At 51.4% G+C, this 16,868-nt stretch overlaps 1 protein-coding gene across 1 annotated transcript in view; it reads right to left on the minus strand.

Moving 5' to 3' along the window:
- Positions 1–487: 487 nt before the first annotated feature.
- Positions 488–16,868, minus strand: part of Boc (BOC cell adhesion associated, oncogene regulated) — a 70,966-nt gene continuing 54,585 nt past the window's right edge. Inside the window, 16 exon segments of the mRNA XM_036203286.1 lie at positions 488–755; positions 1,755–1,945; positions 2,535–2,611; positions 2,789–3,024; positions 3,674–3,895; positions 5,940–6,062; positions 6,346–6,451; positions 6,966–7,147; positions 7,486–7,591; positions 7,593–7,693; positions 8,117–8,227; positions 8,639–8,798; positions 11,887–12,191; positions 14,239–14,511; positions 14,870–15,163; positions 16,279–16,422. Coding sequence (XP_036059179.1) covers positions 568–755; positions 1,755–1,945; positions 2,535–2,611; positions 2,789–3,024; positions 3,674–3,895; positions 5,940–6,062; positions 6,346–6,451; positions 6,966–7,147; positions 7,486–7,591; positions 7,593–7,693; positions 8,117–8,227; positions 8,639–8,798; positions 11,887–12,191; positions 14,239–14,511; positions 14,870–15,163; positions 16,279–16,422 — 2,819 coding nt within the window. The 3' untranslated portion in view covers positions 488–567.

The following is a 16,868-nucleotide window of genomic DNA, read 5'->3' on the forward strand; positions in this document are numbered from 1 at the left end:
GGTTACAGAGAAGACTAAACATTTATTTAGAAGTTACAGTGTTTGTTTTTACAGAGATATGTTGCCACAGATTATTGACTCTGGATGGTCGTTAATGCTGAGAGTGCTGTACACATCTGGGTCTTTTCTCGTGGCATCTTGGAAACATGTCCTGTGCCACCAAGTCTGAGTGGCTTCCGGGTGGCTCCAGTCTGCAGCAGCATTGCCTTTTCTGTTTCCCTTGTGCATGCCCTTTGTGAACAGTGTGCTTAGGGTCCTTCTGCCAATTTGACTGAGGGCATCCTGCAGCCCCGGGCAGCTGCAGGTTCTGTGGGCCATCTGAAGCCTGCCAGACTGTGCTACTCACTCCTACTGGACTCTACTTATCTTGCTACTTGTTTTCCCCCTTGTGCCATAAAGGGGAGGATTCCCTACCTCTCCAGAATTATAGAAACACATATACATTTATTTACAAGTGCATAAATATATAAATATGGCTATAATAGAAAAATAAATACCAATTTTCTCTGTCTCTTTGAAAAAAAAAAAAAGAACAATATATAGTCTTTCTGGGATATCGGCTTCGGCCTAAATTGTGGGAGGTGGTGTTTCAAAGGACACGTGAACTGATGGGCTCGGAGAGAGCCGCACCCCAACTTCCTTTCCTGTGTAGGTCCCCAAAGGGTGCTGGGGACTCCAGTCTCCTCCACCCACTTGGCAGGAGTCAAAACTGTCTACTTCTTCAACTGGTACAAGGCCCAAACAGCACCGGGGCCCTGTGGGGAGAAAAAAGTAGGCAACATTAAAATCCAGACTGACCAAACAATATTGAGCTAATCTCTATGTGTGGCTGGCTACCCTGGTTGCACTGGGCACACTGGGCACAGTGGCCCACGAGGGGGGGGGAGACCACTTACTAACCACCTATGTGGGAACCAGAGACCGTAGACTCCAAAACACCCAGCTTGCGGCCATGGGCTATCCATACAAGACACAAAGGGAGCCCCAGCTCTTTCTAGATTCAGGCTGTGGTTTACAATCCATTGCCCTTGTCCAACCTTATTTCTGTGATGATTTGGTCTGGCTCTGGGAGCTGAAGGTCATCTAGAATTTAATGTCCTAGAGACGGTCTAGGATCGTCATGAAATGGGCATGTGCATCCTGGAAGCTAAGAGACACCAGCTAATTCTCTGAAGTACCAAGTGTCCCCAACCAAGGCCTAGCAGACTGGCTTGAAGTAGGGTACAGAGGGGAGCCATGGGCGGGGACGGCCCCTGGAGGAACAAGTTCTGTGGAGGCACACGGTTGGAAGGATGACGTGTGTGTGTGTGTGTGTGTGTGTGTGTGTGTGTGTGTGTGTGTGTGTGTGTGAGTGAACAGGGCTCCCTGATGACTGACGAGAATCGCTAGCTAATTAAGACATGACTGAACAGAGCAAGGGATTAAAGAAGCCTCCATGTGATGAGAAGCAGAGTCTGCGAATGGCCCTGATTCTGAAACGGAATCCTTTGGAATACAGAATGCCTTTCTTCTCAGCCTTTGAGGACCTCAGGTACAGTGGAGTCAGACTGACCTGGTGAGGCCCCATGCCCACCCCCTGCCTCCTTCCCTACCCCTCTGTGCAGGCCTTTAGTAACAAAGGGCAGTGGCCATCTACCCCAACTCCCAAATGCTTCCTTGAAGACAGTCACCTCTTCTCCTTGAAGCCATTACTGGGTTATGGGTGACCCCAACATCAGACAGTTTCCCCCCCACCCCCATTGCCCCTGGCTGACCTGAGTGATATGGAGGATCCCACGAAGCTTCCAGCCCAGGACCCTCAGGTGCCCTTCTCATTGCCGTCTGGCACGTAGTGACAGGTTGCTTCTGGAGGTGACAGCAATCTTGAGGTTGGAGCAGCTGGTGAGTTGAGTCATGAGGCAGTGTGTATAAGAAAGAGCCTTCCTCCAAGCTAGACTTGGGATCTCTGCATTGTACAAGACCGGATGGGATGGGTAAGGCAGGGCGGAATGGGCCTGGTGGAGCTCATGCTCTGGCACATGTCCTGTTATCGGAAGGTGCCAGAGCAGGTCAGGGCTGGGAGCACACACCATTCCCCTGTGAACATTAGGAGGTGCCCTGCTCCATTCAGTCAGTGGCAGTTTAGTTTTATTGTGGCCGCTGGCCAACATGGTTCAGGGGCCTGCAGGCAAAATTGGTTACACCTCAAGGGTTTTGGTGAGCCAGTGAGCAACAGATGCTGAGAAAAAACTGAAGCTCCCAAGCAGGAAGAGAGTAACTGTGCACACAGCACCTCACTATGGGGTAAACCAGGAGGAAGGGCATCATAACTGTGCACATAGCACCTCACCCTGGGCAACTGAGCAGGAAGAGAGTAACTGTGCACACAGCACCTCACCATGGGGTAACAGCTGCATGGGGCACAGATGGAAAACTTGGGGATCCTTTCATGAAACACTGCTCAGCTCTGGATGACAGGCTTTGGACATGAACTAAAGAGAATAGAAGGCTCTAGGGCTTGGGACTGAAAGCAGGGATGGGAGGGGCCTGGTTACCTGGCAACCTGCTGGCTCTGGGGGTCATATCCATTGGCAACAACGGTCTGCCTCAGTAGGCTGTTGGCATCTTCCTGCTGCTTGAAGGAAAGAAGAAAGGTCAGCTACCAGGAAGCCCAGGAACTTGCCAGTGCTCACCACTGAGCAGCGTGAGCTGTGGTTGACTATAGGGAGGCCAGCCCAGCAGCCCTGGATGAACAGGGAGAGTGTCTCTCCCTATGTGCACCTGGGGCCTACACTCATGAGCCCGTTACCTGTGCAAGCTCCCCCGGGCAATGCTGCTGAGGCTTCCTGCCTGGGCAGCCCACCGCAGCCACAGGGCATCCTCTGCTTCCGTGCAGGCGGCTGGCACAGGCCCGTCCATTGATGGCACTGAGGTAGGGCTGCCCATTGGCTTGGTGGCCTGGAAGCCCTCCCAAGGGCACCATCGTGTATTGGCAGGAGGAAGACAAGAGGGCACTTGGAGGAAAGCCCAGATCTGTGGTGTGTTCTGGAAGAGCAGGAGACAGAGGTGTGCTTAGCCTCCTACAGCTGGCAAAAGCCCCACGCTCCTGGTGTCCGAGGACATAGGCAGGGAGCATCCTAGAGCCTGGGAATGCTTTTCCTAAGACTTCCCATCACCCATCTCTTCTTTCAAGTGAGAAAGATAGACAATGGGGCAATAGCTAAGGGAGTGAGGGTAAGTGGAAAGGGTCCTTGTTTAGTGGGGGGGTCAGCTGAGGCTATTGCCATTTGAAGCAGAAACTAGTGGGCAAGTCAGGCTAGCCCATAGGAAGGGAAGGCTCGAGGCAACCCCTGCTGGACAGAAGAACTGAAAATGGGAAGAGGTGGGGGCAGCTTGAATACATCTGTTTGAGAAATGGCTTCAGACATTAGGAGAAGACAGGGCAGGTCAACACCAAGACCAGAGGTGTGATTGGACACTTTCTCTTGATAGAGGTCTGCAAGCTAGGAGGGAAGGGGCTAGCCTCAGATGGCCACTGTTTCTGGGGTACCTCTGGGGTCACCTGGTAGCTTGAGCTGTCAGGGAGGTGGAGCTGGACCATCTGGCCCTGCCTGGGCACCTGCCCGCATGTTGGGCTGAGAGAGGTTCTCCCTCCCCAAGCTCCTTCCTGTCCGTGCTGAGAGGTGGTACTTACTCTGTTTAGACCAGGCCCTCCATAGGCAGAAGGGGATGAAGGTGACGATGATGAGGACGATAGAGCCCAGAACAACCCCCACAATCAGGTAGGGCAGGTCGCTGGCACGTGCCACCATAGCTCCGGTGCCCACCGGCCGCTCCATGGTTTCTAGGGGTGGAGACTGTGGTGGGGCCAGAGTTAAGGGTGGGGGCCGACCAGGCTGACCAGAAATCTTCCGAGCTGCAGTTGAAGATGAAACTCACATCAGTGTCTATTTCTCTGACACTCTCTTTACAACAAATAGGAAAATACACCCCTCAATTCTATGGATATAGAAAATGGGGCCAAGCTCCCAAGATGGGGGGGGTCTCAATATCCCTAATTTAGATCATGGTCATAACTTAACATGAAATGCATTGTTGGAGTGTCCTGAAACATATTTTAACGTACATGTTTGTGAGGCAAGCACTGAGTCAGAGTGGACAGGGGTAACTGTGTTCTCCAAAAGAACAGTTAATATGCATGAGAGAAGTGAAGGAACTCAGGTGAGAGACCCTTCCCACAGCTCTGCTATTTCTAGGTAGATTAAGGGATGTGAAGTGCTGGGCATTAGCTTGGGTTGCAAGGAGGAGGACATTTGGGGACATCATGGGACAGATAATAATTGGTAAATTGGCATCAAAGTCGGGACGTTAAACCTTATGTTCCACATTGGGGTTTGCTGCCGCAGGTGAACCTGCGTGAACTCTGCCACGTACTTCTCTGACAGCTTTCTGATGTCCCAGCCCCATGGCCTCTCACTACTCAGCCTTTTTCTGCCTCCTCCGATCCTGGGAGATGGTCCCGGCTCCTCTCCATCTGTGTAATCTCTGTTCCCATGATGCCTCCTATGTCCTAAGGACTCTGGAGTCAGGAGACCTGCTGCTTTTATCAGACACTTTTGGTGTCCCCAAAGAACCAGCCACTTGGAAACTTTCCCAGTCCTTCTCTCCTTCTGTTCCCATGTGTTCTGTTTCTTTCTGCTCTCTCAGTTCCGATAGACAGCAGCCCCCTGAGCAAAGAAAACCTCAAGCTTGCTCCTAAATACTGTACTATCTATCTCCCAACCCAGCATGCAATCGGCCTGGGCCCTGCCCAAAAGTAATGAGGAAAACCATTCTCTTCACCTTTATTTCAGAGCTCCAGTTCTCTCCCCTCAGCCCACCCATGACCCTTATTACAAAGAAGCCCGACAAGGACCTCTTCTACCTCATCGTCCTTGCAAACTGCACTCTGGAGTCCTTCAGTGACCTGCTGCTGGTGTCTCTGGCCTCTCCCCTGAGCTGCCCCTCCTCCCCCTCCTCCTCCTCCCCCTCCTCCTCCTCCTCACATCTGGAGCCACTTTTTTCGGCTTGACATGTCCCCCAGGCCACTCCCTCCTCATTCCAGCCTAAAGAATCAGCCTGAAGACCTAAGAAGGCCTTATGAAGCTGCTTGCTCTCCCTGAGTACTCTATGCTCAAACTGATAACAAGAGTTTGGGCTGTGTGCCCCCATGTCCCTCTCTACCGTGGACGTGGCACCGAGGCCGCGTGCACACAGGCAGTGCTAAGTGAGTATGGGTGAAGTGACCGAAGGCAATGGAAAGTGGGGCAGAGAACACTGTGGCCTCAGCCACAGGAGAGTGCTGTTTTCTCTGGATTCCTTTGTGATCTTCTGACTATGTCCTTAGCAATACACGGCTTTATCTCATTTTGAGTATTTAAAAACTGGCTATAATGATGCCTACTCACCCGAGCAATGCCCACATATTAACAAGTGCATGCAAACGTTTAATATGCTTTAGTGCAGAAAAGGAGCCTGGGCCTGTACCTACATGGACCGTCTGAGGCAGGTTCTATCCCATCCTGGCTATATACCTTTGCCCAAGATGCTTATATAATAAGTTTCCTGAGGTTCCGATTTCCTTCTCATCTCACCAGGCTGCAGCAGAATTAAATAAGCCAACCAATAGAAAGACCAAATACCATGAAATAGAACACGTATAGAACATTTCCATCTTAAGATGGGTTCTATTCCTAATGAGTTCACGGATCCGTTGATTCTCAAATCCTTGAAGCCATCATGAGGGTAGCCTGCTCGTGCTAACACAAAACACAAGCAAATGGGAAGGGAGGCAACTGATGAGGTCTGGGATCCCTGGAAAATCAGCGTCTTCTTGGAAAGGGATACCGGGGTGGGTAGAAGCGAGACTCCGCTCCACCTCATGGGAACCCCAGGATGGGAGAGGACCCCGGGAGAATCACCTTTGGTCTCGCAGATCATGACGTTGCTGAACTCACTCTCCCCTCCTTCGTTAAAGCATTGCATCTTAATGTCATAGGAGGTCTCCGGCTGCAGGTGGCTGATGGAATGCCAGTACCTGTCCCCTGGGAAGGAGAGTGAGAGTCACCATGGCGACGCACATGTTGTTTCCTTAGCCTTGTTCACACCGTCAGACAAAGCTGTTGGTCTAAGCTCGGGCCACTGACCAGCACAGGAGGCACTAGAGAATTATCTGGGGTCCACCCATGTTTCTGCTTTGCTGTGGTCATTAAGAAAGGTGAGTCACAAAGACTCAATGACACCAAGCACAGACGAGGTTTTGCCAACACCCAGCCCCCCCCCCCCTGCCGGTGAAGGAAACAATGTATCAACAACACCTCTTCTCACCTTCCACCATGTCCTTCTTGTAATCACTGTCGTTGTCACTGTCTGTGGGTCGGTAGTAGATATAAAAGCCGTGGATTGGGGTGTTGTTGTTGCTGGCTGGGATATACTACATGGGGGTGGAGAACAGACATGTTCACAGTGTGTCAGAGAAATCACCAAAGGGAAAAAAAATCACAAGGCTGTGGAATCTTCTCCCCAGAACAAGGTTTGAACTTCGTGGGGGCCCCAGCGAACGTTTCTGAATCAGTCCCTCAGGCTCTCTGAAGAAGGCTGCAGAGATCGGGCATTATTTTATTTTGCTGACGGGCCCTGGAGCTTTTAGAAACAAGAAACAAATTGTACTTCACAGATGTTGGTTCGTGCTGAGCCTCCCTGAAAACATGAAGGGACGCTGGACAAGTGTCGGGATTCCCTATGGTATCCGGTGGAAAGCAGGAAGGAGGGTGGGATGCGATAGAAAGTGGGAACCGGGTTACAAGAGACACCTAACAGCAGCTCCAGCTACCATCAGCCTCCCAGGTCCCCCAAGGGGGCCTTCAGGTGTACAACACCAGGGAGCCAAGCTTCCAGGTGAGTAGGAAGAAGAACATTCCCACCGCGTTGGTGGCCAGGCCACTTACCATCCACTTGAGCATAATGGTGGTCTCATTGACTGCGTCAGTGAAGGTGATGTAAGGGCCTGCCACGGGCCTCTCGTACACACGGCCACTGTATCCTGACACCACGTAGGGCCGGGAGGGGGCACTGGGTTCACTCTCTCCTAGCATGTTCAAAGCACGGACGCGGAACTTGTAGGAAATACCTGTGAAAGAGATCCTCCCTGAGCTTGGGAAATACCGCCGATCTCCCCCACTGCCCACCAAGGCCCAGCCCAGGGAGATCTGGTCAGCTCTTCTCCAAAAATGTCCACACAGGACCCATAAGAAAACTCATCTTCCTTAAGCCACACAGGAAGTGGCTCTGGACTCTGCTGTGGAGAGAGGGAGGAGGAGGGGCTGAGGCAGAGCCACAGATTCCATACCCATGAGTGCTCCGTGGGGAGGAAGGGAAGGACGGATTAAAGAAGACTCTTCCTTGTTCCTCCTCCTCCATGTGGTCCCAGGGCAGAGTGGACCAGGAAGAGAGAAGCCAGGTCCCTACCTTTCTCGAGGCCCGTGATCTCCACAGAGAGTCTTGAGGGAGGGATGGCGCTGGTAGCCAGGATCCAATCTCCCACTTTTTTTAGCTTCTTGTACTCCACACGGAAAGGACTGGATAGGGAAGCCTCCATTGCCACGGGGAATCCAGGTTACATACACAGAGGTCTCTGAGGCCATGGAGATGGTGGGTCTGTCTGGAGCTTCTGGGGCTGGGATGGCCATGCACGGAGAAAAGATGTAGGAAGACCACATGAGATGATGCTGTCGACTGACCAGACCCAGCCTGACCCTGACGGGGCTTTTCCTTTCCACAGCCCTCTGCCTGCTGCTGTGTGTACCATGTCTCTCTGTGTGGGAGAAGGCCCAGAGCGAAAACGTCCAGTCTTCTGCAAAAACAGAGGATGGAGAACTGCTGCTCTCTGGACCTACAGGACCCAGTAATGCTAGTATTTTCTCCGAAATACTCCAACCTGTAGTTTTTCAGTGTGGTACTAAGGAGATGCTAAAAATATGTCACTGGGACTTCTGGACTACAGAACCCTAATCTCTTCATTCAACAGGCAGCAACAGACCCTCTGTGGAAGTTTGTCCCCCATTGCTCACGGCCTGCCCCTCACTACTGCTGGGCTTACGGGAGAGGCGGCCCTGGTCAGGCTGGCTGCTGCTCTGGGGGCTGGTACCAGGGTCATCTCTCTGGATCTGCTGCTCCTTGCTGGCCACGATCTCAGGTTTGGGCCGCCGCCCTGGGTGAGAAGGGATTAAGAATAGCAAGTGAGAGAGAGAGAGAGAGCATATGAGCACTCCCGTATCAAGATCTCTTTTTGCCTAAGAATCTACCAAGGGCTATGACGAGGTGATATAAATATGATTTCAGGGTACCGAAAGTGTGGTGTAAAGTTCCCAGCTTTGGCCAACTCTACTATGGTGCTGCTATTGGCCCCTGTGCTTGGGAGGGATGGGGGATGCAGGAGAAGCGGCTCATCAATCTCGGGAAGAAGGGTAAGCATTTTAGCCCAGGCATCTAAGTCCGCAGAGGCAGCTACTGGAGGAGGATCGAGCTGCGGGTTGCGCAAAGTGAACAGGACTTTGCACCTGGGCCTCCTATAACTTGCTCGGCCTTTGGAACTCTGTGTAGGCACAACGTTTGACCTTACCCGTTCGGAAGGTGACCATGGCTGTCTGGCCCTCGCCGGCACAGTTGTAGGCTGCCATCTCTACTTCATATAAGCTTCCAGGATCGAGACTGGTAAGGGTGAGGTGGTGCTGGTTGGCTGGAATGCCAGAAATGGTCCAGTCATCAGAGGCGTTTGTGACCTGCTGAAGAAGGTGACTGGGGTAAGGACCAGTCTCTCCTCTAGTGTCCGGGAGGGTTTCAGCCTGGGCCAGGTTGCGGGTAGGTGGAACTGTGGGTCCCACCTCCTGGTTTCTCAGGCAGTAATTCCATGAGGGAAGCTCGAAAAGATAGCAAGAAAGCCAGGCTGAAACTGCTCAGGCCACCTCTCCCCTCACCGCCTACAACCTCCTCATCTAACGTTCTCTCTGTTTGCATCCAGAGCCAAACACAGGTCTTCCATCTGTATTCTAATGTGAGCCACTGACGAGAATGATTACAGATGCACCAGGGAGTTCTCTGTGACCTCACTACCTCACCTGTCCTCAAGTCCCAGCAACCAATCTTCTCTCTGCTCCCACATCTCAAGCCTAAACTGAGGGAGCTGAGGAATTTGTGCAAGGCTGCCGAGCTAGTGAGCACAGAAACCCTCAATTGAGCCCAAAGGGCATGTTTACAGTGTTACCTGTTCTAGAAAGAGGGGTCTGGGAGCAGAAAACTCCAAGTTCAAGTTCCGACTGTATAATCCTGAGCAAACTACCCTCACTCTTGAGCCCTGAGCCATTTGTTTCTAAAACGAGGCAAATACAATGTCTTATGGGTATTCTGAAGTCAAATTAGATGACATGGCATGGGTGAGGGTCCCAGGCAACTCCTGGCTCATCTCCTCTCTCTCTGGACACGTCACCCTCTGAGATGGCTCATGTTAATTTCTGCTTCTGCTCTCCATCCATGCTTTAGAAGCTTACAAACAGGATTCATGTTAAGGATTACAAATGAATTTTTAATAGTTAGTTCTCTAAAAAAAATTAGGAGAGGGCTCCAGGCACCGCAAAGGCTCCGGTGAGAGATGATTTCATACAACCCTCCATCTTTTAAGAAGGGCCAGCTTCGTGCCTCTCAGAAGCCTTCCAGAATGGAAATTTGGGGCTTGATGAAGAGAGCACACAGCTGGTGGAGAAAGCTCTTATCCCTAAGCAGAGTATTCCAGAGTAGAACAAAACCTCCCATTCAAGGCAAGGGCATGGTCTGAGCTCATTAACATCGGGCTTCTAGGATTTGTTCCAAGGGGAAAGGTTTTCACAAACTGAGAATCCCCAGTGGTGCTGGAAACCCAAACACAGTAGCCCGGGTCTACAGTGGACTAGGAGATGAAACTTGCTTCCTGGATGTGAAAATCAGCTGACTAATTCCCAAATTCCTGTAAAAGACAGGACATGAATAAAATGTAACCCAATGCTGACTTTCTGATTCCAACTTGCTTTCTTGGGTGATGACCATTAAGCTATATTACTTCCACAAGCAAGAACGTCTTTCAAGACATACTTTCCCCCCTTGGCCAAGTCTGCCTGAAAGCTCCAACTGTTCCACAGCGCTATGGCTAATGGAAGCCAGACTCGGCAGGGGCCCTGTCCCGACTGTCACTTTCCTGTACACCCCTTCTCCCTCTACCCTCCCAGCACTGGCCTCCCACTTCCACTGGGACCGAGAAATGAAAATAAAAAAGGCAAGGGTAATCAGTCACTGTCACACACACTGGGAGGGTGAATGGAGCATTGGCCTGGCATTTCCGGATTACCCCAGTGCGGTCTTTGCCTGCCTGCCTGCCTATGGCGGGAGGTAGCTTCAGGGCCACCTATTGGCCTGAAAAATATTATTCTTACTCTCACACTGGTTTTTGTCTCTTGGGTACCATGTTTGGCCTTCCCTGATCTTAGCCTACAACTCACAGGGAGGGGGACCAGCCTTGCCCTGGAACACAGGCTGAACAAGGCTGCTTCTTTTCATGAGACTCTTCAGACCTTTCGCTCTTCCTAGGGGTAGGGTGGAGGTGGGGATGGTGGTATCTCCTATGTCTACACAGGAAACTACATGGCCGTACAGGGTGTTGCTGTGTCTTAGTACTTTTCTGACTGCTGGGGGTCTCTGGGAACGTCTCTGGTTCCTAGGTCTCCTGGGAGGGCAAGACAAAGAAAAGGACGGACTATGAGAGGCCAGAGGTGTTCGCAGGAGGGACCTGGTTTGTGCAGAGCCAGAACACTCCACTGTGCAAAGGTAGTCTTGTTTTCCTGTTTGCTTTTGGAGTAGGGAAATGAGGGTAAATATTTTCAGTTTCATTTCATACTTTCTCCCAGGTACACAAAACATTTTTATAAGCAAAAAAATAAATAAATAAAAATAAAGTAAAAAAATCTGAATGAATACAAACTCCCCATTTAGAGTAGGCTGCTGGTAATGGAAATTTTAATCCATTTAGAAAACAGCACTTTTCTACTATCTGATGGCATTCGAAAGAAACAGGACAAATTTGTGGTGAGCAGAAATGTTGTTTCATGAGGAATTTCATCTCGCCTTCCTTGTTCAACTTTGAAGGAGAGTAGCAGCCTGAAGGCCTTGGTCTGTCTCATCAAAGTGTCCAGGACTACGGGGCTGGCACAGCTCTGTCTCCGCACCCTGTCATAGTCTAAAAGGCTCTCTCTGATAGCCCCTGGACAGACTCTCTTTATTGAGGGGAAATAGCTAAGGTCATAACATCACGATGTGTCAGGAGCTCTAATGCCTGCTGGTTGAACTGGAGTTACCACAGTATCAGCCTACGGGGAGAGAATACTTGTTTCCTAATACTTGCTTTCCTAGCTGCACAGACCATTTGCCCTGCCTAAGTCCCCGCAGGTATGTTTAAAAAAGAGCTTGCTTTGGTTGGAAAAGAAATGGAAAGAGCATTACCATAATATGATGGAGGTAAGCGGGGAGGCTTGTGATGGTAACGAGGGCATGGGGTGGGGGGATGCGTGAGTTATCTCTGGACTTTGTGCTGGCATTAACTTCCAGGTAAACATACACCAAGCTTACACCATGCAGGCGGAGGCTCTGTGTGGGCCTCTGAGACATCACCTGTCTGCATTGCCACTAGCGTTCCAGGAGGTGGTAGGGATGGGCATTCGAGGAGACAGAAGGGTACGACTGTGGTGTTTACTGGGTCTTGGCTTCAAGTCAGGAGACAGAGGGACTTCACTTCCTTCACTAAGAGGAGGCTTGCAAGGAGAGGGTGGTGCAATGCCAGAGTCATACCTTCCGATGTTTCACCACGTAGTACAGGATGGGTGCCTGGCCACTGCCCTCGTGTCGAGGTCGCCAGATCAGCTCATATGAATCAGTCTTGGAGGTCCGGGGTGAGCTGAGGATGACGGGAGCCTCTGCAGGGGTGACTTGCTCCTCTCCCGGGCACTTCAGGGAAGTAGGCTGTGCTGATGTCGGAGGCTTGGCAAGCCCCAGTTGCTCCCACAGCATCTGGTTAGGTCTGCTGGGTCTGGAGAGCGGCATGGGAGGTGTGGCAGCCCTCGGCTGAGTATCTCTCCCGGGTCTCAGGGTCGTGTCTGAGGACCAAGCAGGAAAGAGAAGGGAAGGAGGAAGGTATTAGTGGCCCTGATCACCTGCCAGGGAGAAAACAGAAGAAAATCAGAGAAGACCCGAGACCACCATCAGCCTACCTGGGACACACAACCAGGCTCTGCAGAAGAGAAGGCTGGTGCCCTCGTCCCACCAGAAGGAAAAGAGAGCCTGTCCACTTGGACCAGGCATCTGGCTGCTCTTTGGAGGCAGGAGACAGGCAGCGTCTGTGTGACCTGCTGCTGCCTGTGTCTTTGGTGTATTGAGGGATGCTGAGGTTTACATTTAAAAATTTATTGCATTTTATTAAGAGAGAGAGAGAGAGAGAGAGAGAGAGAGAGAGAGAGAGAGTATGTGTGTGTGTGTGTGTGTGTGTGTGTGTGTGTGTGTGTGTCTGCAACAGGTAGTGTATGGAACTAACCCAAGGGAGAGACCAGGCGGGCCGCAAATGCCCATTCATGTTGTCCTAGATACTGGGTATGGAGCTGCATGACTTAAGGCTTGTCCTGCTGGGTTTTGGTCTTGCTGTGTTCCCGTCTCTTCTTTCTAGGCCATCCCATCTTTTTGAAATTGGTGTGTTTAATCTGTGCTGTTGTGCGTGGAAAACACATAGCTGGTCTTTTATTCTGGAGTGGCTCGCAGCAAAGAGTTTGTCTTGAGTCCCAGAAGAGACTTTGAACTTGGACTTCTTCTAAGATTTATTTTTTTATGTGTGTGTGTATGTATGTAAACATATGGGTTTTTTTTGGTGTGTGTGTGTGAGTGTGTGTGTGTGTGTGTGTGTGTGTGTGTGTATGTGTGCACTGAGTGCAAAAGCCTGTGGAGGCCGGAAGAGGGAGTCACAGCCCCTGAACTAAAGTTACAAGTAGTTGTGAGCTACTTGATGTTGGTTCTGGGCACTGAACTCGGGTCCTCCAGTTGACAAACGGTAGATGGTGATGGTGAATCTCGACTGTCAGCTTGGCTTGGTTGAGGAGCGCGTAGCAGGTTAGCAAAGCACACCTCTGGGTTTAGAGATTAAGGTGTTTCCTGAGAGGATTGACAAAAGGGAAAAGCCGGCCTCTAACATAGGCGCTGCCATTTTATAGGCCAGGGGAATAAAATGGAGGAAAAGATAAAGCCAGTTAGTGTACCGGGCATTCTCCTGGTGTCTCTGATTGTGAGTGGCTCTGCCCCACCATACCCTCCTTGCTATGAGAGACTGAAGCCAGGAGCCAAAAACCCCCTTTCCTCCTTTTGAGTTGTTCCCCTAGGGTATCTGTCCCAGTGACAAACAGTGAACACACATGAATTCTCTCAGAAGGCACCGGGGACCTTGGTTCTTCTTTCTATGTTGGGCTGGGAACATGTCGTTTACCATGAAACTTTAACACTAACACACAGTGACAGTCCTTTTCTTCTCCACTGAGGTGACTGGAGACATGGATTCAGTTGGGAATGCTCTCTGAGAATCTAGAAGCCTAGAGCTCCATGGCAATAATTCCGTCCACAGACCTGTCCAGCCTGAATCTCAGCCCCACGTGCCTGCCCCCCACCCTAGGATGTTGGCACCTGATAATGATGACGCTGCACTGTATCATCCACTGTAGTTTTCTCTCAGATTCTTTCCATGGTTGCATCTCCTTTACAGGAAGCTTTTTTAATGGGGGGGGGGGGGTCCCTGTCTCATGCTCTGTATTCTCTACCTCACCTGATCCCCGCTAAGCACTAGGTAGGTGCCCAGTCAGTACAAGTGCCAATTGGAATGACTCAAGCTAAAAGAACGGCCTTGCTTTCCCTTGTTTTAAAGCCCCGATTGTTAAGCTTGATTCGACATAATCATGGAATTCCACATACTTGGAAAATGAATCCATTTTTTTTAAAATTCCACCCGACAGGTCACATTCACTATTGAAAATTTACACACTTGACTTATTAGCAAGGGAGTGTGATTTTGAACTTGCGACTAAAAGTCACTAGGTTGGATTTTATTTGGGAAAAGGACGGTATGCCTGCTCAGCTGGCATGTCTGACCTCTGGGCTGCTTGCACTCACCTGGCCGGGCAGTTCTCAGTTGGACCACAGCGTGGGCACTCCCAACTTCGTTCTCAGCCATGCACTGGTACACGCCTTCGTCCTCGGGCCCCACGCTGACCACACGCAGGGCTCTGCGGGACAGCCGGAGGCGCTGGCTGGAGGTGAGGGGCACGGCATTCCTCAGCCACAGCACAGAGGGCGGGGGGTTTCCACGGACCTCACAGATGAGCTTTGCACTCTGGCCCCATGGGATGACCAGCTGGGACAGCTCCACGGTGACCTCAGGGGGTTCTGTGGAGGACACAGGTTAGAATGAGAAGGGCCGCATTTTCCTGCCCCTAAGACCACATAGACTGGAATGAGACACTGCCTTTGACTGGCTTCCTCCTCCTTGGCTGTTGGACTCTTCCTATGAGAGGAGAGGGAGGCAGGGGGAGAGGAAATGTCTAGGTGACTAAAGAACACACCAGGACCCAGGGCCCTAGCCTTAAGACCTAAGAATCTCTGTCTCTCCAATGTGCTTCCCCCCACTTACCAGCTCTGTGGCCTTTCACAACATAACCCTCTCTGAGCTAGGTTACATGCTTCTAGAACGGCCAGGAAAGTCAGGGGGAAGATTAAAGTGGGGGACATCCACGAAGATGCTCACCAAAGACCTGGACGTTGTAGAGGATGACAGCTCCGTCGGGTTCTCCAACCCCATTGTTGGCCATACAGCGGTAGGTGCCTGAGTCCTCTTCGCTGGTAGTGTCAATGAGCAAGTTGCTCAGCAGGAAACGGGTCTTATTGTAGCCGGCGACGCTGGACCCATCCTTGGCCCACGTAACTTGAGGTGGCGGGATCCCACTGGCCACACATTCCAGGATGAGACTCTGGCCTTTGGTGACGATGACAGTCTGGGCTTCCAGCGGATAAATGATGCGGGCAGCCTCGGCGGTGGACCCTGGAGAAGGGAGGAGGGATAGGACACACAGAGTAAGACGTGAACGTCCTCCAGCCTGTCTCTGATGGCCTAGCCCCAGAAGAGAGCATGGACGACCCCCCTGAGGCTCACAGCATGGCTAGTGCAATGTAGTGCAATGCTACCTGTCAGGGACAAGGTCTTCCTCCTACAGAGAACATAACTTAAGCTTTGAGCTACTAAGAGAAATGCAAAGAGAGAAATGAACTGAACGGCATGGGCAGTATTTCCTGCTGGACTTCAGGCTGTGCACCCTGAGTCTGAGGACGAAGTGAGAGCCGGATCTGCTAGGCCCCACCTAGACTGCGGCATCCGAGTTGGGATGTCCCTTACAGGAGGAACAACCCACTAAGCTGAGTGGGCGCCTCGATTTAAAATCATACATTTCTTACGCTGCAAGGTCCCCAAACACAAAACAGTGACCTTGTCAGGTGCTCGAGAGAGAAAGCAGCCGTCTTCCCCACTGCTGGGGAGAAAGAGCACAGAACGGCTGAAAGGTGTTCCCTGCAGAGGCTGCTCCAGGACTTCACATCATGGGCCAGCCTGTGGCAGCTCTGGTTTTTATAACCCTCGAAACACAGGGTTTTGGAGACTCTTTTTCTCCATAGAAAGAAGAAGAGAAAAAGTTTTAGCTCCAATAGCTTTGGGAGAAAATCCCCTCTGGTGCTCTGCACTAGCTCAGTGAGTACTTGGGGAACCTTAGGAGGCCGCTCAGAGGAGGTGAAGAGTGTTCACACATAAAAGGAGGAGCCTGTGGGCCCTCCTTGTATTGTCAGTAGAGGGACACACTGGGCACAGTTTAGGAGCAGAAGGCAGGCCCAGAGGCCTCCACAAGGGTGTCACTTGCAGGAAGCCACTGTGCTCAACATCTCCACCAAGAAAACCCACCCCTCTTGCAAAGTAACAAGGTAAAGGAGTTGCCCTCCACAGCAGTGAGCTGTGATGGCGAGCGAGGCTAGGGTGCTGCCACCTCTCTCTATCTAGGCTTACTGACCCTGAACTTGGTCTGGGGTATCCCAAGATCCCCCTCCCCGCTGCCAGGTTTGCTGGCCCTTATCCATACTATCCCATCATTGACAAGTGAGTCTGGTCCTTACGGCGCACACGCAGCCTGTCACTGGAGCCGGAGGTTTTCACTTCCTGCGTCACTGGGTTGTAAGCGGCACACTTGTACATGCCCTCATCTTCCTGGCTGGCATTGACGATTTGGAGATTCCCCGATGGCATGATCAGGTAGTTGCCTGTGGAGAGGTTAGGGAAGAAGGGAGATGAGGTGAGTTTGGACCCAGAATCTTACAGTCTGAAAGTCCCCTAAAGTTATGGGGTCCCAGAGAGAATCAAACAAAGCCTGCAATGCAGTTCCCCCCGCACAAAACTTAATGAATGTGGGCAGGGTGCCATCGTAAGGAACTTCCTAGCCTACAGGCTCCTGAACTGCTTGGCTGAATGCCCTTGAGTTAGTGCTCATCTGTGAGGATCATCTTACACTCCGTAGAACGGATGCAGGGCTCAGGATCAACCTGGGCTTGAGCTCAGAATCTACAGGATACGGTGTGATCCTGAGATCTTAGATCCACTTATACAAAGGCAGAATGTAATGGGATAGTGGTGGGGCACGTCTTTAATCCCAGCACCCTTGGAGGCAGAGGCAGGCAGATCTCTCAGTTCGAGGTCAGCTTGTGCTACA

The sequence above is a fragment of the Onychomys torridus genome, chromosome 12, assembly GCF_903995425.1.
Source record: "Onychomys torridus chromosome 12, mOncTor1.1, whole genome shotgun sequence".
In the NCBI taxonomy this organism is placed as follows: domain Eukaryota; kingdom Metazoa; phylum Chordata; class Mammalia; order Rodentia; family Cricetidae; genus Onychomys; species Onychomys torridus.